The sequence below is a fragment of the Tubulanus polymorphus genome, chromosome 1 (assembly GCF_964204645.1).
Source record: "Tubulanus polymorphus chromosome 1, tnTubPoly1.2, whole genome shotgun sequence".
NCBI classification, from domain to species: domain Eukaryota; kingdom Metazoa; phylum Nemertea; class Palaeonemertea; order Tubulaniformes; family Tubulanidae; genus Tubulanus; species Tubulanus polymorphus.
Window position 1 is genome coordinate 23,864,824 of NC_134025.1, and position 23,002 is coordinate 23,887,825.

At 36.7% G+C, this 23,002-nt stretch overlaps 3 protein-coding genes across 3 annotated transcripts; 2 read left to right on the forward strand and 1 right to left on the reverse strand.

The window, feature by feature from the left end:
- The first annotated feature begins 1,015 nt into the window (after window positions 1-1,015).
- On the forward strand, window positions 1,016-15,201 carry LOC141901956 (alpha-1,6-mannosylglycoprotein 6-beta-N-acetylglucosaminyltransferase A-like). Its single transcript, XM_074789564.1, has 15 exons — window positions 1,016-1,403; window positions 1,776-1,875; window positions 6,210-6,304; window positions 6,672-6,761; window positions 7,099-7,182; window positions 8,104-8,277; window positions 8,873-8,939; window positions 9,034-9,136; window positions 9,372-9,506; window positions 9,685-9,818; window positions 10,358-10,647; window positions 11,090-11,236; window positions 11,765-11,884; window positions 12,065-12,242; window positions 13,105-15,201. The coding sequence occupies exons 1-15, from the start codon at window positions 1,242-1,244 to the stop codon at window positions 13,359-13,361; spliced, it is 2,136 nt and encodes a 711-aa protein (XP_074645665.1). The 5' UTR covers window positions 1,016-1,241; the 3' UTR covers window positions 13,362-15,201.
- A 432-nt stretch (window positions 15,202-15,633) lies between these two features.
- Window positions 15,634-17,337, reverse strand: LOC141915200 (large ribosomal subunit protein bL33m-like). Its single transcript, XM_074806647.1, has 4 exons — window positions 17,217-17,337; window positions 16,686-16,790; window positions 15,867-15,973; window positions 15,634-15,770 (listed from the first exon to the last, which is right to left on the reverse strand). Exons 2-4 carry the CDS (start codon window positions 16,727-16,729, stop codon window positions 15,706-15,708), a joined length of 216 nt encoding a protein of 71 aa, XP_074662748.1. The 5' UTR covers window positions 16,730-16,790; window positions 17,217-17,337; the 3' UTR covers window positions 15,634-15,705.
- Window positions 17,338-18,743: 1,406 nt separating this feature from the next.
- On the forward strand, window positions 18,744-22,484 carry LOC141914760 (transmembrane emp24 domain-containing protein 10-like). The gene is made up of 5 exons (XM_074806050.1): window positions 18,744-19,093; window positions 19,415-19,535; window positions 19,628-19,698; window positions 19,787-19,913; window positions 20,436-22,484. The coding sequence occupies exons 1-5, from the start codon at window positions 18,899-18,901 to the stop codon at window positions 20,555-20,557; spliced, it is 636 nt and encodes a 211-aa protein (XP_074662151.1). The 5' UTR covers window positions 18,744-18,898; the 3' UTR covers window positions 20,558-22,484.
- The last annotated feature ends 518 nt before the right edge of the window (window positions 22,485-23,002 follow it).

Sequence of the window (23,002 nt, forward strand, 5' to 3'; positions counted from 1 at the left end):
AAAAGCGTCAACCCTAGCAACATTTTTCTTTCTCATTTGAATCACATGAGAAAAAGTTCATTTTCAAAATAAATTACTCTCTTGACCTAGCTAATTGTTATCAATCGAATATGCATGTTCCTTAGTCCTTAGCCAGGGTTGATGGAATACGCCGCCGTTCATTAGCATACTTGATACATTAAAACTCTTCGCCAGCGGAGAAAAGAAAATTGACAGCAGCCAGAATCCCATCAACAGCGGTAGTTTCAGTGAAATACCGCTATTAATAGGCAACGCGAGTTCGTTCAGAGAGAGCGAGAGAGAGAAGAGCGGATATAAACAGCAGTGTAGTACTGGCAGCGGTTGGATAAGGGTAGTTTTCTAGAATCATTTCCTTAATTCAAAAAGTCGCTCAACGCCGTTTTCTTACGGCAGCAATTTCGTGGATTTTTGAGAGGATCAACATCTAACGTAGTTGCAGTACCGAGCGGTTGCCATAGCGATGGATGGATGGATTTTTTGCTGAAATCAGGCTCAGATACAGCCCCCGACTCCGAGGAGAATGTAAGCCTTCTAAAACACGCGTGTTCTCGCTGCTTAATGACGATCTAATAACTGAAATAGGATCATGGATGCAGTCACCGCTCGTCACCTTAGCGCTATGAGGATTTCACCAAAAGATTATTTACTACCGTGAAGGTACAATGTTTTTATCTCGGCTGGATTGTGTTTTTAACGTGTTGCTATAGAATGTTCGCGCTTCTGTGTTATAGTTTCAGTGTTTGTCTGTGAGTTCGCAAAACCTAGTTCTGCGTGTGATAAGTAAAATCATTATTTGTATCGAATTACCAGATTCCCAAACGTAATATCTGAGAAGCCGGGAAAAGTAAAAAAATTATCAATACTGCGATATTGCGTCTGAGCTTACTGAATTGCTTTAATTATCATGCAGAATATAGCATACACACGCATCGACTCTGGAGATGCATCGTTCTTATTGATTCATAAAAGACATCTAATCGAGTTTGTAATTGAATCGGCTCAGCGAATCAAACAACGTTGTCACGGCCACGAACATAAAACTATTTCAATTTCAAAACCCGATTTCGGAATGTTCTCTTTAGCATTTTCTGAACCGTTTTACTATAAAACATTATGTGTTAGTATGGAGGCGTAGGAAAATACCGGTAATTCGATATTTGAAAGCTGTTTCTTGGTATCGGGGTGTTTTCAGGTATTAATTAGCGGCACTTGAAGGAGTGATGTCCAAATGGTGTCATTTATGTAGAGCAGTAACACCACGACTGCTGCTGATAAGAGCTAGAAAGTTGACGGTGATTTGCGCAATCGTTTGTTGGATTGTCACATTCATCAGTGTCATCAGGTTGCAGACCTTTCAAGAGCATGATAAAATAGCATTGGAGGTAAGTTTTATCCTGTGTGTGAAAAGTGTGAAAGTGCACTTTTAGAGAGATATCCTGCATGGGAAAAGAAGTGTTTTTTTGTTGGCAAGCTTTGTGAAGTAATTTGTTATACTGTCAGGCGACGATCTCACCAGAGTTGCGAACGTTCGGCTCAAAATATGCCTTTTACACGCCTTGTGTTTATTTGGATGCGATTTTGTAAACTGATGATCGTTACGACAAGGCGATTCGTAGCTGTTCGTGACCTCGGGATCCCATCCGATTTGTAGTCCACGGCCGCCACGGAATAGCAAAACAGCTCTCTGTGTGATGGCATACTTTGAACACGCTTCAAAAAACCATGTCAATATCTTCATCGAATTCTTTCGACAGGCCAAAGAAGAAATTCATGAAGGCGAGGTTTCGTATACTCGCGAGATAACATTGCTTCAACTTGGAGCGATGAGTTCTGCAAAATGGGATCAACCATACGGTACGTATCAATGTTATATAATTATCTTATATAATAATACCGAATTGTTGTGCCGACTGCTCCGTCGTTACTGGACGTATCGCCCTTAACGGGTTCAGATCTTCAGTACCGTGTATAATTAATATATATATATATATATATATATATATATATATATATATATATATATATATATATATATATATATATATATATATATATATATGGTATATATATGATATGATCGTATCGGTACTTTACATATTTCTATGCTATCTATAGTTCTGTTACGGGCTTCCATGGGAAGATGAAATTTTCAATAAGTGATTAAGGGACCGAGTATCCTCTCGGTCCGATATCCCATGGTCTCAACGGGTATGGGTGATCACAAAATACTCCTACACAAAAAAAGCGGAAGTAGTATGTTTAAAAATCACCCGTGGAACCACGGGCTTTTCATACATTATAAAATGATCATACCGGTACTTAACATATTTGTTTGCTATACCCGGTAGTTATGTTTCGGGTGGGTTCAAATCTTCAGTACTGCGTACAATTCATACATTATGAAATGACCATATGGGTAACATATGCCTATTTGTTTCTATCTATAGTTCTATAACCTTGGGCCTCTATGGGAAGAAGAAATTTTCAGTATGTGATTAGGGGCCCCAGTATCCTCGGGCACAGGTCAAGTCGGTCCCGAGGTCCCATATGGTCTCAACGGGAACGGGTGATCATACCACATAATAAGCCACTTTAAAATGCTCCTACTCAATTCGTATGAACTAATAAGTAGGAAGTTCTACATTTAAAAATCACCCGTGGTTTCCACGGGCTTTCCACTAGTTTACTAATATTCCGTTAGGATTTTACAGTTCAAAGGACGTTTACGCGTCAAATATTTATTGAACCAGCTGTTGAAAAATGTACGCAATCAGATGGACTCGTTGACCGACACATTTGTCACAAATAGATAAAAGAATACGTACTCCGGTGCACAGCTGAGTAGAAACTTCGATCGGAGTACCGATTTCTGCTCTGTCTACATTCTCAATAATGATCATGAAATATATGCTTGATATAGAATGATATAACTAAATAAATGATGTGCGTCGATTAAAATCGACATCTCAGATTATTCAATTAGCTTTCGCAGTGATTATAGACGACAAGGTTTTTCTAATATTCATTTTGCACCTTCGGAACTGTTTATGTTTATACCGTTATACCGTTTCCAACCGGCTATTTCCAAATTATTCTCACGACTCTCCATTCACATACCGAATACGTGAGGTATTGCAAACCACTGCTGGAAAAATAGTATATAATATAGTTAATAGCTATGAATCAGAAATGTTCATTCGTCAATTCATCAAAGTCGTGCTGTGAAAAACGTGATTTTTTTCTACCGCAATCGGTCAATAATACAACGAGTCCCGAGGGTGTTTTAGCCTCCGTGTTTTAGCGTAATTCCGATGATTGGTTTCGGTAAACTATACCATTCCCGTCGGTTTAGTAATCAATATTGCCATTCTGCTTCGAGTGGGAAAGAAATGCAGTTGGCATCGTTTTAAGTGAATTTAAAAGTGAATCCGTACGACTATTCACCGTCGTATCCGAATTTCAACATTTGAGCGACCGGCATTTAGGAATCGATTGGCTAATATCTATGCGGCAGTACCGTTTTGTACAACATAACATAACATAACATAACATAACATAACATAACATAACATAACATAACATAACATAACATAACATAACATAACATAACATAACATAACATTTTAAAAATTTCAAATTTCCTACAGTACTCAGATTTGACGCCTGGAACCGCTACTGAAAGATTCATTTGAATTTTTGTTTGCACGCCTTTTGGATGACGATATTTCTGATTTAGTAATCATAAGATGGGCTTCGTAATCAACTCTGTAAAAAATGATACATCTAATCTAAATCTCAGTATCCCAATTTCTCATCATCTATGCGACATCTTCAATCGAAATCGTATACCCATGCACGGTATTTAGCGTGGCCGGCTTATCTGCAACAACGGTCAGATTATGTACGGACGTGTGTGTGTCGAAATAATCCTATCATCAACGCTTACCAGGGACGATTTCCGTGGGTTGGGCATTGTTACGCATTGCTAAACATATCGGAAATGTGATTACTGTATCTGTATGATATACGCTCACTTTTTAGCCGTCGAATCCGGACTGTATAAATCGTGTTCATTGTATGCGTACTATATAAAATCAAAATGCACACAATCATAAATACAGTGTCGCATCCTCTCGAAATCGTATCTCGAGTGATAAATGGGACGAATTGATTTAGAGGCGATTATTTAGCGAAGGCCGTCATCACAAATCCGGGATTTATAGAAGCCTCGCCGCGGCAACATTACATTATCGATCACTCACATAAGACAAATAGTTTATCACCCGTTTGATAGATGTCCAAAGCGTCCGCATGTTCGTAATTTCCACATGGCACGAATATTTTTAATTGCCTGCAGAATAAAATATTATCATACAATAAATACATAAATGCAAAGTGCTTTAATTTGAAAATGAATACTAATCATATATATATATTGACAACAGATGACAGTAATCGAATTTCTCACTAATTTCGCGGCGATTGTCGGGAAATTCCTCGATATTGCGGTTACTGGCATTTCCGCGGGGACACAGTTGATTTATATCTCGGCAAAAGCGTAATTCGATCGCGCAATTAATAACGTCCGACATTCAGCGGTTATCGGGGTTGATCGAGAACTTGCCGAGCCGAAACCATCATACACGTGGTAAGTATTTTTGCGAGCGTTCGACAAGCTTATATAACACCGTCACAGCTGTTCGCATCCCAAACGGACATTGCCCTGTCACACCCCCTTTATCCTCCTCTTTGTCAATCGTGTCGGATCAACAAATTGAGCTAATGAATTATTAATGAGACACGTATGTCTCCGTGCAACTTTTGCGTGGAAACCGTATGAATGCGGCTCCTCTCGTTGATTAACGATCGGCTACAAGACTCATTTGCAGTCAAAGTGCAAGGCTTAATTAGGCTTTCTTTTCTACATTCACGTGGTATTTATCTCCATATACTAATTGCGTGTAAAATTCAAATCTCATCCATTTCGTAAATTGCGGTATATATCATGCTGGCAGTCGATTCTCATCAATCAATTATGGCTAGATTGTCGTGCACGCACGCGCCAAAGTAAAAGCAAACAACCCCTCAATCAGAATCCATCATCGGGATTATGGATTGCTCGAGATCAAAGGCGCCAAATATATTTTCCGCTGGTTGACGGCACGATCCACCGCTGATTTCGTTAAACTTTCATAAGTCACAGACAACACCAGTGCCTGCGTCAGGGTTCTGACTTCACAACCCTCTATTACAGAATATATTACTAGATAAGGTTTTCCTTGCTTTTGGAGATAAGACTGGCCTGCATTTCACCACTTATACTTATGTACGTCAAATTCTTCCCGTCTTGCCATACACCATTGGGATAGAGCGGTTTATTGTTCTGGTACTGTATTTACAACAGGTAAAATCAACTTCTTCAGTACTGATTAGGTTTTCGAAGCCCCAAGCCTAGAATAAAAGTAAACCACAACATATGCCCACAGTGCCTTTCTCTAAACCTAATCAAAGCATTTTCGTATGAAAGCACAAAATGATTTCTTTTTCTTTTACTAAGAATAGTCTATAAGACATGGATACCAGTAGATATGTTGTCTTGTACTCCGTGATTTTTACGCAATTTTTACGCAAACCAGCTTGGTTCATTCAAATTTGAAGGAACATCGATAGTCTCTTGTCCAAAATACTCGTGAAAGCTTAAATTAGGCAAGTCGAAACTTGGAAATTATAGAAATGCAATAAAAGTTTGTGTGATTAGCAGCTCCTTTGAACAGGCGAAGTCGCCAATCTTTGATTTATCTTATCCAATAAATCAGGAGTGGGATTTGCACGGATCCATCATTCTGTAACCATAATTATTGATACCGGTCAGTTAAATCTCTCCAGAATATTATGCTATCTTATACGAATGACAGTTCCATTCCGTGTAGCAAACAGATCATCAAAATTCAACTCAACAACGACAAAAAAGTCTTGTGTTTTTCTTGTATTTGCATTAAAATCACCGCAAACGCATTGCTATCTCCATCATTTAAAGAACAAAGGTATGCATTGATCTAGATATCAAACAGACTGGCATGTTCGTAAATGCGCTAGTCTCTAGTAAGACCAAATCAATCCATCTGTACATTTTTAGTTATGAATATGTTTCGAAGAATAGCCCATATTCATGAATTCTTGAATTTAAGGGAATAACTTCACTGACCCAAGAGGAGTAGATGTATCGAAATGTGTCGTCACGCGCATTGATGATATGTACCCACATTGTGATGCAAAATTCCAGGTGAGTGGAACTATATGGCCTAGAAATTTTCCGGGGTTCGCTATGCCATAGACGTATAAACTAGATTATACGTCCATGACTATACCCAGATTGTATCGTGATCCATGCAAAAATTGAAGACCAGCTTCCGAAATCTATCGGATATTTTCCGTCGAGTTAACTCGTGTTCGACATTTTGAAAATGTTAATTGGTTGAAAGCATACGGCGGAGATTTAGATGCACGAAAAATGAAAGCCGTGTCCTTTCCACGATTTGTTTGATGTAGATAAAGGAATCTAATTAAAGAATTAATGTTTGTTCATTAACTTTGCACATATTTCATTTTCTAAACTGTATATTTAGTGCATTCGACTCGATTTATTTCAGTGGATGCGTTTACATTGGAAAAGCGATACGTGTTACGGCGAAAATGGCGTAGACGGTTCCGACTGCTCATTCCTGCGATATCTGAGCGAGGTATGATCATCTGCGGTGCTAATATACCTTTCCCTCTTGACCGATAAACTCTCCTTGATGGGTACTCATGATATCAGTTGGAAAAACAAGCTATGTTCTGTTGTTGTTACTGAATCATCTTGTACGTCTGGTTTTGACATGTCTGTAATCCGAGCCTTCGTCGATATCGGACTTTGTATCCGTCGGGATTATCACGATAGCTTGGTCCATTTGTTGAAGCGTTTATAATTGTTATTGCATTATCGATATCCAATACGCAAGGCTTTATGGAGAGATTTCTGAAAATCAACAGTTTGGTTTATGGCATCTTCAAATATATATATTCATATGTTGACAGGTTGAAAACTGGTGTCCACATTTGCCAGGTCGACAAACTGTTATGGCTAACAAGTCACACGCAGATTCCAAATGGCATAAAAAGGTAAACAAAATTGATCGCGATGCTGACGTTAACAACTTGATATGCTTGAAAAATGTATCCGTACATTTATTTGCTGCAACGTTATACCTATTTGCAAACGGAGAAGTAACATATTGTTGTTGGTAGTAGAAAGGTAAAATGTGGTTACCTTGACCTTCACAGGTTTATGGTGGCATTCTTCTGAAGACCGATTCGTTGTTGTTTTGACTAAGGAATTTTTTTTATAATGAATGAAATGGGGAATTGTTCTTTTTATATGTTTGATTGATTGATTGATTTTGATTTGAATATTGTCCCTTATAAACCCACCACGCAACGGAACAGGTGGTTTGACATTTGAATTGGAAAAAGACGGCCTCCTTGATCATTCTAAACCAAGACATACCTAAGTCAGGATAACTAATAGATGTAATACGTTACGATTCTCTCTTTTCTAGGGCTGGGCTGCTTTCTTGTATAAGCTAACTGTTGCTTCAAAGCAGTCCTTCATTTAATTTTGTTACATTTATAATTTATTTTCTTATTCATTGATTCTGTAAAAAAATTTACTTGAAATTAATCATATATCATATATCATGCGTATATTATACGTAATAAATGAATGGTCCTCAGTAAACTAGTCGATAGTGTCGATATTTGTTTACTGCTTCACGTCCGTTTGTGTCAAGATGTATATATAAGTATACGAGGTTATGACTCCAAATGTGGAGATTTTGCGAGCTATTTATTCAATATACGATGAGTATTGCCTCGGCAGAAAAGTAAATAGTTGTTATCATTGTACATGTAACAATTTCCTCATTACATCTAAACCCTCCGAAACAATTTTACAAGGCTTTCATAGACATAGACATAGACATAGACATAGACATAGTTCTTGATAGTTTTAAATTGTATCCATTTTGGATTAATTTCTATCAGGCTAGTTTGAGACTTGAAATAGAACCATTGATGAGTTTACTCAAGGATCCGGTGTCTGCTCATAAGAACTACGATTGGATGAGATTGCGTATCCGTCGTATGTGGCCAAATTGGGCAGCTGCTGCTGAAAATCTCGGGCGAAAGCAAGATCTACAAAACAGAAGGCAGATGAAGGTAACAGATTGCTGGGAAATTTTTTTCCGATTACTTTGATGTAATCAAACTTGTTTTTCTCCATTTTTTCTAATCAAAACAGTTCTTGATAATTTGATTTTTTGGTCGTGAAAATACGCGGAGGCCAGCACGCGATTTCAAATAAGTGCGAGTTATAAATTTCTAGATAAATCATTAATGTTCTGTCGGAGAATATACATTTTCATAAATTTCCTTTTTTATCGATGAGTGGGGCAACAATTTTCAGAATCCATGCTGTAACTCCCAGTGAGGGGTTTGTCATTGAACAAGGACAGAAACGATTTTTCGATATCTTAGTAATTCGTTTTATGTGAAAGCCAGCACGTGTTCTCTATAAGCCTGAGTTATAGATTTCCTTAACTGTTCTGTCGGAGAATATGCATTTTCATAATTTCATTTTTTACCAATGAGTAGAGGCAATGATTATGAGAATCCATGCTGTGACTTTTCAGTGAGGGGTTTGTTAATATATGTAATATTCTAAAGGGTTTGTCATTGAACGAGGACAGAAACGATTTTTCTAAATTGTGTTCACTACCTGTTTTTTTGCTATGGTATGTTTATCTTTTTTAAGGTCTTTATGCATTTAGGATTGCTCACAAGACAAGCGGGCCTAAAATTTGCTGAATCTGCATTTAAAGGTGAAAGAATTAATGAAATGTAGCGATATTTCAGCACCAAACCATCACAACGATGGGTGGAATATTTTGATTATTGTATTATTGATACTTTTAGGTGGACCATTAGGAGAATTAGTTCAATGGAGTGATTTGATCACAGCTTTGTACATATTAGGACATAATCTAACCATTTCTAGTGAAATAGAGCAGCTATCTGGGTATTGCTTCTTGTTTCTTTTTAGTTTTACAATAAGTATCCGAACATACATATTTCATCATCTATAGTTCGATGTGAATGTTTGTAAAGTGCAAAAAGATTATACTGCGAACAAAATAATGAATTTGTCTTATTATTTGACATAATCTTGTGAATTATGCGCAAGTGCTTTAGTTGTCCTTCGATCTACATCTACGATTCTTGCGAATCTAAATGCCTTCAAAACATTATTTCAGGTATATCATGAAGTATAAGTATGGTGCTCACACGTGTCCACCGCCTAGTGAAGACAGACTAGACCTGTTATACACTGATATACTCGGTTTAAAGCAAATTAAAAGATATAATAAGAAACAGTACACATTCCTTCGGTCAGTTTATCTTTTTTATTGAATGGGATTTTTTTGTATATCGTCGAAATTGTTTTTAAATTTAGTATAAAATTGGTTTTGGCAACAAGCAATAATTATTCATCAATATTTACATCAATATCATAGATATTGTTTTGTTAAATTGTTGTGATAAATTGTTGTGCAATTCTTATTTCAGATGTGCTTTGCGAGTATTGGACTCATTTGGAACAGAACCACAATTCAACTATGACATGTACGCGAAGAAGCACCGATTAAAAAGCGATTGGGGAAAACACAACTTACTCCCGAAACAGTTCAACACGATGTTCCGTAAGGACGCTTCAATCCTCTTCTGATGTAGATAATAGATACTAATTTATTCATTAGTTACAGCATCACATATTGAATCCATAGATCGGATGCACTTACTGAACTAAAATGCTTCTCGAGTTTATTACTCGTCGGATGTTACGACAGGGAATAGTAAACCCGGAAAAGTCGTTTGGTGCTTTAAATAGGTTAAGAGGCAAATCACCCTCTTGCATCTATCGACGAGGATCGGTTTCTTCTTTACCTATGCTTGAGTATACAGATAATGATAAGAACATTTTTGTTCGAGAATGTGAATTCCGAGCAAGTGTATCTACTTCGAAGCTTCTCTTATAACTTCTGCATGAATTCGTACTATGTCAAATGCATCATCAGCGTCGGTGAAGAGTGGATTTTCTAGTTCACAATTATACGCGACTTCTTTATCGATACTGAGTTCGTTGACACTTCTCGACTAATCATCTCGACAAGCCCAAGTGTAATAAAAGACAGGCTTTTATCTGATGATATATTTTATGTACATATTTACGTCATTCTAGCTCACACTCCTGACAATACATTTCTTGGTTTTGTTGTCGAACGGCCGCCGAACAATTCTCGAATCAATTCCATCGCACGACGCAACCGTGCGCTAGTCTACGGCAAAAACGACTACATGTGGTATGGAAAGGCTGGCTATCTAAATATTGTTAAAGACTATTCGGAAATTCACGGAACAGTTGCTCGAGGTCGCAAAGGAAAGAACGATGTAGCGAATGTTCCGAAATACGTGAAAAACCACGGAATTCTTGTCGGTGAAGAATTAACTGTATTGTTGCATACATCAAAGGTACTTACCGTATATATTTTCAGGCTAATCAGCCGATTTTCTAGCCTCAGATTTCTACCCCAAAAAATCATGGTCGACTTATTGGACGGATACGATCTGACCTAAAAAATCATTTCCCAATCTATGTCACTTAGATGCTCCCAAAAATCATCAAAATCAAGAAGAGTGGTCCATATTTATTTACGTAGATTGTATGTATTATAGTGTCTATGAATTGCAATATTATACTTTGGTTTTATATAAGATAAGAATATTAGTTAAATTTAGACTTCAGAGTATAAAATCAACAGGTACAACTAGTAGTTAAACATGGAAATATGGTGAAAAATTCATCGTAAAATTCGCTGAAAAAGAATTAAACTTCAATCGAATCATTTGTCATAAAAAAATGTACTATGCGTTTCCAAAATGAATTGTTTGCTTTACATTCATTCTCTTGCAGCTATTCCTCGGTTTAGGATTTCCGTACGAAGGCCCTGCTCCCCTCGAGGCTATCGCGAATGGTGCTGCTTTTATAAATCCGCGTTTCAATCCCCCGCACGGCAGTAGAAATACTGACTTTTTTAAAGGCAAGCCGACTCAAAGAGAGGTTTGTACAAATGTTTACTTTTCATGTTTACTTTGAGTGAACTGGCAAGAAATAGATTCTAAATTTAGAGAATACACCACTAGCAAAAAGAAACTATTGCAGAGCCTTTCGTGAAAGGCATTTAGTCGCCATCACATAGAGACCATTGGCCCAGGCCAAACTGGTACGAATCAGGCCCAAGCCAAATTATGGCCCGTGCCTAATTAGAGAGGGCTTTCACATGGAAACCACTCACTCGATACTATAAAACAATGCTTAAACAAAACGTAGTGAGTCACTTCCAGAACCAGTTGCAATTCAGACGCAATGATTTGACCTATGCTGAAATTTGGATTGAGCCTGGTTGGATGTTTTTGATTGGGCCAAACAGGCACGGGCCTTTTGGCACCCATGTCTTGTTCCAGGCCTTATTTGCTCGTGTGATCGCGGCTATTATCAAACATTATCAGCACGTAATATCTGTATCATTTTCTTGATGCAATATACAAACTTTTGAAATCACTATCCATGAATAAATCGTAATTTCAGTTAACTAGTCAACACCCCTACGCTGAGCAGTATATCGGTGAGCCATTTGTATATACAGTGGATATAAATAATGCTGCTGAAGTGCGCAAAGCTGTTGAGAAAGCTCTTCAGTGCTCAAAGGTAAGAAAAAGAGGCTTATCAACTGGTATCTATCCAGATAAGTAGCCACGGATTGTTTTCATTGATTATACCTAAATACTTGATATAACTCGATAGATCTTAAATATAATAATGTACGATCATATTGGAGTATATAACCTATGGAGACAAATGAAAAAATTAAAATAAAACTTTTTTTAGGGCGAATCCTTTCTTCCATATGAGTTTACAGAAGAAGGTATGTTACAACGAATCAACTCATTTATTAACAATCAGAACTTCTGCGATTCAAACAGCCCTCTATGGCCACCGCAACGAGATGTCAACATCTACTTGGCAATCGAGGGTGTCTCGTGCAAGGACACTTGTTCAGCAAAAGGTAAACAGTCAAATACAAGATAAAGCTCATGAGATGTATACACTTTTATTCAAGAAATCGTCATCTGTGGCTGAATTATCGTGCGATTTCTCATCAAAGATAAATTAGTTTTTGATGATTTTGAACCATTTTTCATTAGTGTTCATGGTAGTGAGATATCCTGATGAAGCAAAAATCAAGTAGGCTATCACACTGTGGCGGTGTTCATATCGTCAATGCAGCTCATTGATATAACTTGGTGTTCATTATGCTTGACTAATGAATCATGACATGTATGACATGGGTATATGACTAGATTACATTTCAGTCCCGATAGCAAAACAACCTTATACTTTATTCATCTGAGTGCGGAATTATGTGAAATCGAATGTTCATGCCCGATAAATACAACTTAATCCAAATCTTTATTTCAAACAATCTATCATGTGGTAAGATGTTACAAAGGTTTGTTAATCTTAAAAAAGAGTTAGAACTTTTTATTGTTTTATTTTGGATATTGCTTCTAATTTTGTCACTATTCAGTATCCCTGAAGATGACTTTTCAGTCTAATGTAATACCGGGTAGAGTATTTAATTACTAGGAACAATGAATCAATGCTGGTCTATAGTGATTTTATGTATATGTTGTGCAGGGGTCAGTTGCTCAAAAGTTGGTTAGGGTTAACCAGTAGATAAATGCCAAAGTGTTAATTGAAATTTCATTGTTTCCATGGTATTTTGCCACCAGTAATTCTAACGCAACTGGTAAGCAACTGGCCCAACTTAAATAACCCATCATAGTTGAAAATGACCTATTTATTGGCAATGGCTGATTATTTCGAGCAGATCAATTCTTATTCAGGAAATATCCATTTATTTTCAGGATTAATCTGTGAACCGACACATTTTAAGCGCATCAATTCTGCTGCATATCTCGCTCAATTAGGTATTCACTGTCAGAGGAAAAATCGCATGGAAGGTCTCATATACCCAGCTATCGATCGCCGCTCACAAATGTGCACATTCCAATCACAGGAGCTGTTGTTCAGTTGCGTTGGATCAACAGAAAATTATGCCCGCATTTGTCCGTGTCGCAACTATATGAAAGGCCAAACAGCATTGTGTCATAGGTGTTTGTGATAGGACATGATTCGTTCATAAATTTTACAACGTATTGCATTGTGCGATGGCAAAGCTATCATTTCATAAGATGTGAATGCGAATTTGAAAGCTTGAAATAATAATCAATCTTATGTTGATTAAGGTCAAAAAGAGAAATAAGGATAACAGCCTTATTTTATTAGTCTTCTGGTTTGTTTTTGATGTCAAGAGCGCATAATGTGTCATGATTTGTTTTCAACGATTATTCTTGGAATGCATTTACGAAAAGGTACAGATATTTCTTCGTTACGTGCCATCACGTGATAGGTAGTTCTTAAAAAATCATCCGATTGAAAAAAGAAAACCGGAATGTTTTTTTGCGCAGAACAATAAAAAAAGTGTTTACAGCATTCAAAGCTGTCCTAGTCTGCAATCAAGTCATGTGTTGGTTATATTACATGGTATTTTGTTTCACTGCCATAAAAGAGATATGCCCCCCATATAAAACAAGACACTTCATAATTGATAAATTGCAGAAAATCACGGAGAATATAATCATACGTACTTCGTGATGAGCGAAATTTCCATAAATGCTTGCATTGTTTTGATGTCATATATTTTCTAGGCATTTTATTTCTAAGCTATGAAATAACTGTTAACATTTTCTGAATACAGATTTTAGTCTCCTCGTTTAAACACCGTTTGTTTAATCAAACTACTATGAGGCTGTCCATAAAACATGCACAGAAAATTGCATATCTCCATATGCCCACATTGCACTAACCCCCCTCCACTTCCTTGTCCATCGGACAAAAAGCAATCAAAGACGTCGGACATCCAAAATAATGTTTTTTTTTAATTCACTTAATCACATTCTGGACTACAGTTTTTTCCATACATTATGTGAACTATATCTCCTCTAATTCGAAGTTGAAGTAATCATCCATGTGATGCACTCAATGATTTGTTCTGGCTTACAGGAGGAAGAAGATGTCCACATCCTAACAACCCCCTACCCTTGTTCACAAAAGTCCAAAGTTCGCAAGCCCCTCCCCTCAATTTTGGACATCTTATGGACAGCCCCTGTGCATTTAAGTTTTATCGCATAGAGCAATACTATGCAATATCGCATAGCATACCGTCATACTTTACGGATAATCAAAAAATGGTACAAAAATATAGGAAAACTATGATGATTTTATGGAACCATTTACCCCTTGTATCAATCCTGGCCAGTTTCCGAGTGGAAAGTGTTAGTCCAGTTTCCATAAACTATATACAACAGTACAAGAGCACTAATTCAACCTGATTAAGAAGGAAGCTGTTATCAGTTAAACAGGAAACTAAATTTCTCCTTCAATCAGACCATGTTCTCAAATGAAGTTCTATAAGAATATCGATATTCGAAGGTTTTTATTTCAATGAGTGGAGAAACAAACTATCATGCTTCATTCATCCGAGTATGATGGGAAGGAATGTGGGATAATAATAGATTTGTTGATACGTATCTATTTGTACTAAACATGTATTTTAATACTAGAGTATTTTTCAAACTGAATGCTGCTAGTTTTGTTGGTTTTCATATAACATTTTTGTATTTTGTAAATTCTTAAATTGCCTTCAAGCATTGCTACGATAGACTCCTCCTTACTCAGTATATTAGTTAACGCAGTAAACTGCTCAAGTCAGCAATTCAAATACATTTGGAAAACAAGTCATCTCTGTGAAATATTGCAGTCCGAGCACCAGCGAGTCTACTGTACTTTTTAATATCAGTTATCAGAACGGGTTTGTTATGGCAGGTGTCTAATTCCAATGATATTGTTTTATACTTGTAAACTGAGATATGTACTATAATAAACATAAAATGGTTATTTTGACGAAACTCTGTTCCCAGTATGCTCACTTGAATCTCTTCAACTCATTTGCATATTTGACATCACACATTCCACTTCCATCTGGATCAATGAATTTACTGGCGTTAATACATGTATGCAGATATAAGGATGAACAGGGTTAATCTTAAGACATGGGACCTATTCCATAGTCATGGAAACCAGTCTAACATAATCTTAGTCCTATCACCAATCTAACAGTGTTAGACCAGTCTTAAGAGGTATGATCACTTATGGACTCGAGCCTTGATGGAACTGGCGTCTGGATTACGCAGGTTTTACTGTTAGTCTGAAAACTTGTCTTCAGTTGTCTAAGGATAAGAACAAAAATCAGCTCGACCCTGGCCTGAACACTTGAGAGATACCATCCAGAGAATCTCCAAACAAATACTCAAGCACATTTTTTCTTATGAATGGATTCTATTTATAACTTATATATGAAACAACTAAAGCACAGACACTTACAAAAAATCGACAAGCACCCTGTTTCAACTTCCCTTCGGTCGTATAGTGCGTATCTTCTTCAGTTCTTTATAAAGAACTTCTTGTTGTACTGAAAATAAAAGCAACATAATTGTTAATTTGATGCAACAAAGCAAGTATAAAGTAGCGATTCCCAACTTGAAAGAAGCAAAAACTAATTTCTTACCCCAAGGATCAAAATTTATTTCTTCCATTTTATCGGCGAGTCTTGGTCTTACTCTGATAAGCTTATGTCCAGTTCCAGACATGCTCTCCAGTACCACCATAACAGCCCTTAAATAAGATTATGGCGATAACATGACAATGACAATATCCCGGTAACTCTTCAAATATGTCATAAATACGACATTAGATTACGTTTGTGGCTGTCAGCAATTGTAATTAACAATTCCCAACAACGAGTATTTATTATCTCCAAGGAGATTGCACGATAACTCAATAATCAATGTTAATTCACCAGTCACATGTACAAATAGTTCTAACTTTATCGTTAATTATCTATATGCAATGTAAACATTATCCACATACGCACTAGTAATATAATACCAAGATGCTTTAGTTTCAATCCTTATGGATTCACTAGGAACTTTAGTGTCTGATGTTATCACAGACACTGAGACACGAATGTAATTTTCTCGATACACTTATAGTTATGAATTACTGCCACTGTAAACCACCAGAAATCCAGTTTCACCAAATCGATTGCGAAAAATAAACCGCTATCATTACGAACTTCAGATAAACAGTTTTTTTTGTATTATGTTTATTCAAAGGAGCTTTGATCAGTCGGTGGATGATGCGAAACAAATGCAAAAATTTGCAAAAATGACTCACTTTATCAAAATATGGAAATTAATTGCAATGAGCTGCTACGACAACAAAGCCCTGAGATGCAAATTCATTCTTTGCCGACATAGTTCTCATGCATTTGAATGCAGCGATAACACTATCTTTATCTTTAAAAATAACTTTGCATCATACTTACTTTCCGGCTTTCTTCTTCGCCAGTCTGGGAATAGTTAACAGCATTTTATCGCGTCGTCAATATTTCTTAAGTTTAAAAAATTTTTCTTTCGTAACACGCATTTGGCTGAAATAAAAAATGAAAATCTAAGATTATAATTATATATATATTATAGATTATAATAAGCGTCCTGGGAAATTGAAAAAAATTCCATTTTGCTTTGGAATAAAATATCAAATTTTTCCTATTTATGAATTTAAAAAAATACTATAGGGCCTACTAATATAAAATGATCTAAACCACTACACTATTCTGATGACATTCTGAGTCTGAAACAGCGATCTTTTAATGATTTATTGAACCATTTATGAAAGGTGCAGATATGACCGGAATCTCAATCTGTTCGTGTTGGTAATTAGTGCGATTAATCGTTCACCGCGGCATTTCTTCATTCAAGCCGCATAACAGAGGGATTAATGCATATAAGGCCCTATTCTACATTTTATGCCACTCCAAAATTCCCAAATTTATCTCAAATATGACAGTTTGTACCTTGATTTCCTTTATATGTTAATGTTTTCTATATTAATCGATTTACGTGCTAACTCGACCCGGAAGTAATTAAGAGACTGGTTGACGTATTTCACGCGCCAACCAGTCTATACGGCGTTATCGTGGAAGGGTATTTGCGTATTAAGAAAACTTGCTTGCAGCTTCGTACGGTCACCTAGCGAAATTTACGCGAACTACTACTGCGTGACCAGCTCCACCGGGAGGACAAACTCTGTCATTTTTACTTTACGAAAATCAACAAAGTTAATTAACCAGTAGAGAATAGTTTTGAATTCATTTTCATTGTTTCATGATAAAAATGATTTAATCTAAGATGTTACATTATTGGGCCATTTTTGGGGTGTACACTTCTTGAATGGGGCGGCGGGGCCCGGGTGCTGATTTCGTCAATTCGATTTGTGCAAACCCGCAAATTTCTTTTCGGATAAGTGATGCTGACGATGTGAGAGGTGTTTAATTCCACTATGAGTCTTGAGTTCCACCAAGGCTGGGATTGTGCAAAATTGACATGATCAAGAGAGCGCCGCACTGGCCATCTGAGCGGAGTCCACTGTCAGACCCCCCACACCTTAAAAACTCATCCGTCATATCAACGTTACGGATGATGTATCAGAGAGTTGATTCTCACATTTTTTTTCCACATTTCTCATTCTTTTTCAAGGGGAAAATTACTATACCGGCAACTCCGAGACTCAGAGCCACAGAATCCAACCAAGGGGCACTATCAATGGCAACTAAATCCACTCACTCAGACCAAGAAACAACATTCGGAGCGGGAACGTTTTCAGTCAACGTGTTGTGCGAATATAACTGGAATCCAACAGAGTACTAGAGTTAACGGATGCAATGACATGAGCTCCTCCTAAACTTCGCACTCCGGTTTGGCGCCAGACGAGCCGACAACAACCTAGAAATAGGCATAAAATATTCTCTCGTTGGTTGTGAAAACGACGATACAGTTCTGTCTCTGATAAATGAAAACCTGTTTTGTAAATTCTGCTGAGGTCCAGCTACTGGCAAATGGATTGGAGATGTAATTATTAGAAATATCCTCGGCCACCAGGCCTAGTGAAAGCGAAGATTAACGCAGAAATGTGGAGTTACGATTGGAACCGTTTCGACTACCGGTTATTCTAATAGTCATCTTCAGCAATCTGGGAGAAATAAATCCAGAATCATGACTCTTCAGATGTGATACTAACTAAGAAAATTAATGGAAAAACAGTTAACGGGATGGCCCGCAGTACCACGGCACAGGGGAATCCTTACTAATAGTACCTATTGGGGTCAAAAACTTATTATGTCGGGCCCCTGTGAGCTCAAGGAAACATTTTCGGACTGAACGTTATTTTCTCGTTATTGTTGTGGGATTTTCTACATATCATGGCCACAACACGGATCCCGATGTGTTTTATCGATGGTTAAATGAATTGGATATTTGAATTGAGTGATATCTGCATTTCTCAACACCCGGCTTCTCGCGGATTACGTTTAGTATATGCAGATCTATGGTGCCACGTTAGCTTGACACGGCCGGTGAATTTTAACACGTCAAGTTACTTTCTGTGCGCTTCCAATTAACTCGATTAGCAGTTAAATTGCCCGATAGGAACCTGCTAGTTATTATTAGTGACGCTGTAAGGAAATCCACCGGGTGAAATATGGAGATTTTACATTATTTGTGCGGTGTGTTATTTTGTGTTTGTTTGATGATTGACGACGCGAACGCTCTGCGATTTTTTGTCAGACCGGGCGCTAACAATAAAAAATGCTTGAAAGAAGAAATACATAAAGACGTTCTAGTGTCGGGTGACTATGAATTCCAGGAGATGCCTGGTCAAAAGGGTAGCATACATGTGAGTATTTCGATACCGTATTGTATTATTGGTGCTGCTGCCCCTTTTTGCGCGGCGGGATAATATGCATTATGACACATATGATAAAAACATATGATAACCTATCTTGCTATGTTACAATTTGAATTACAGTCAAATTCGGCTTCACAGACCAGAAATCCATATGTCAAGATATCGAGCATCCTTTTTTGTATTACACTTTCTATAGAAAAAGACGCCATAAGGGAGCAGAATCGTCATTTCAGCAATTCTTATTTCGACAACTGATGTACAATTTTTAGTGAACTTAATCGATTTGTGAATTTGTTTTCGACATTTCAGATAACCGATTCAAAATCGCATACGCTGTTTAAAAAAGAAGACGCATCAAAAGGAAAATTCGCTTTTACTACTGAAGAATACGATATGTTCCAAGTTTGCTTCGAGACTAAAATGATAGCTGGTAAGCGCAGAAAGCTGGTTTTATTTTATCTTTTTGAAAAAGATACAAGCGGTTATATTAATTCCATATGGCAAATCTTTATATAATTTCAGGTGGACAGGGAGCTGACCGTGAAGTTTTCATTGACATGAAACATGGTGTTGAAGCGAAAGATTATGGAAATGTAAGTCCTGGCGGCATACCAGCAGAGCTTGGAAGAAATTGGTTCTTTTTTGAACGAAGGTGCTTATCGTATTGTTTGTTTATTCCAGTTGGCGAAAGCCGAGAAACTAAAACCTTTGGAAGTTGAATTGAGACGTCTAGAAGATCTTTCCGAATCTATCGTAAATGATTTCGCTTATATGAGAGCAAGAGAAGAAGAAATGAGAGACACGAACGGTGAGCATAGGCTTAATCCAGCGTATTAAATATTAGCTCAGTTGAATCCTTAAGATACTTGTTAGAAATGACAAAAGTTTGGGGCAAATAGCAAATATATTGGGATATTCGAGAATTAGAACATTTTGGTGGGGATTAAGTCAGTAAATGAACGAACTGTAGGGTAATTTCTATCAATCATTAACCCTAATTTGAAATTTAAAAAAAATTCCATCTGGGGGGTTGAAGAATGGGCATACCACTTTAGTGCGTCTACACCACTGTGCAGTGTATCTTTAGTTACTAATATTTCACTGTTTGACAGGTGCTGCCATCTTTCAAAAGTGATAAAATCTAATTAGGCTACTAATAACTTCATTACACTGCGATGCAGTATACTACCAAGTCCATCACCGATTTATACACCGACTGCAGTGAAGATGCACTGAAAGGGCCGTATTCTATGTATCCTACTATACATTATAATATTGTATAAGAAACTTGCATGATTACAACACTATCTTGCTTTTTTTTTCATTTCAGAATCCACCCATTCTAGAGTTTTATACTTCAGTGTATTTAGTATGTGCTGTTTATTAGGATTAGCGACCTGGCAAGTTCTTTATTTACGACGATTCTTCAAAGCTAAGAAACTCATCGAATAAATAAGTATTTATATTTAAGCAGTTATGATTATTATGTAGAGTTATTTTATTTCGTTTCAAAATGATAATGTAATTTGAGACACCGAGAATAGTAACATCCATTATTCTGGTGCTGAATATTCGAGGTCTTTCTGTTCTTATTTTTGATTTAGACAAGAAAGTTTTTTGTTTGTTTTTGGATAAATTAATAGGTCATAATGTTAGAAATGTTCCTTTTGTTTATTGGAGATAATTCAGCAATATGGAATGTTTTACATTTAAGAATTGCATGATAAAAGTTTGAGTTAAAAGTACTATCATGTGAACCACCAGTCTTTAGCTGAATTATACGCTTGAAATAATTATATCCTTTTCCATCAATGTAAATTAAGATATTTTCATAGTTTTGCTATCTTTCATTTTTGAATGAACTCCAATGCACTGTCTGTTGGCTGAAGGTATTTGAGGGTAATTGAAGGGCTTGTTCGACAGATACGGACAAACAATAAGAAATGAGCTAATCTCATTTATCTCAACTGTTTCGTAACAAGCTCTTGAATCTTTTCTTATTTGGCTAGAATTCTACTGAACTTCTTATTCGCGAAATGTAAAACTCTAAATGAGATTTTGTGATTTCTTGATAGTTAGCTGAATCCCGAGTTGATTTTGGGATATTTCGTAATCAACGATGAATTTATACGTCTGTATTTTCAAAATGAAAAAGACATTCTCATTGTCTATTGTAATCCGATCGTCGCGTTGGTCATCGCTCTACAATCACATGTACCGACCGAGACAGTGTACATGTATCATTGTTAAGAAATGTAAATAATAGAATTATACTGTAGTGTTGTAAATATTTTTTCAAGAATTATGAGACAGACGGTTTGTGGTCAGGATATTATATACTTTGTAGTTGTGTCCATGTGATTTCTGAGTAGATTAACATTTGTTTGAGGTCTTAGATACAATGGACGACATCAAAAGCGTTTTCTAATTTATCGATGTAGTTAGACAGTTTTCGTAGTAAAATAGAAATGTTTTGGTGTAATTATCGTCCTCTCCTGTTACCAGTTTTCAGGAAAGAGTTCATACTTATAAAGTTATGAAGGTTGAGTTTTGATTAAGTAACGAATTGCAGACCAATAGTTTGATTAAACGTTTTCATGAAACTGGACCCTGTCGTCACTATGTCTGGGTATAATTTGGTTGGTTAGTTCGTTCTGGGTCAAATTATGTGATATTCGCACACACCGCTCGGTATATGGTATTTAAGTTATATGTTGGCTTAAAGCTGGGTTCTCATTACTCATTTGGCCATTACAGTAATTGACGTGTATAATCCATGATAATTATAATAATCAATAATTGTTTTCTTTCACATTGTTAAGATGATAGCAACATTGACCGGCCATTTAAGCATATTTTGCGTATAATTCGAAGAAGAATATCGTTAATGAGAACCCACGTTAAGATGCCTCTGCTGAAGCAATGTTTATTCATTGCAATTGTCTTCTTATATTCAATATTTCTTCATATATTCCCTTCTATTGTGTTTCAACTAAATTGAATTAGTTGGTAATTCTTAGTTCGGTGGTAGTAAGTAAAAATCTAATGTTAAGTGTTAATACGTTCAATGGAAACTTTTAAGGGTTAGTTCAATGTATGTTGTATGATATGCCATGTACATTGGACTTAACGTTTTTGCTTGCTAGCAGAGAAAGGACATATAAAGAGTATGAAATGTCTGTTGAATCCATGTACTACTCAAATCGATAGTTGTTTCCTGTTGGTATCCATCCTAAGGGCAGAAAAAGATTTATAAACGAGACCACCCTGCACACACTCATCAGCTTCAGGTTATCAATCACTTATTTATTTTATCATTGAAATGTACTGTATCCTAAGAACTTTTGGATATGAAATATTTCTGGAATAAATAACAAATAAAAGGTACCGATGGTTTGTTTTCTGGATCTTGGTGTTGCATATACCCTGGTACATGGTAAACTCAATAGCTTTGTTTGTTAGTGCAGACGTCATAGACCATTCCGGGTATGGTACTGGACTAGTATAGGGTACTCAATTCTGAGTATCTTTAGTGGATAAATGAGTTTAGTTGATTATTGTAGCAACAAGTATGGCCGAACTGCAAATGAGTGGCCGCCATTTTCTGTTCATGGGTATACTCGGCTTACCATGCTCTTGAGCATGGTAAGGCAAGTACAGTATCCGAAATTGAGTGTTACCCTTGGATAAATGTGCAGAGTACCATACTTCAAAATGAGTACATGCATCGATAAAATGCCAGTTGGGGTACTGAGTATATTTCGATAAGTTCGCCTTAGGGCATCGTTATCAGTAACATAGTCATCCTGAATTCTAAACCAACAAGAAAAAGTGGAGTGAACCCCCAACCAGAATATAGAGCCAGTCATTGCATCAGAATCCTCAATAGTTGCTCTT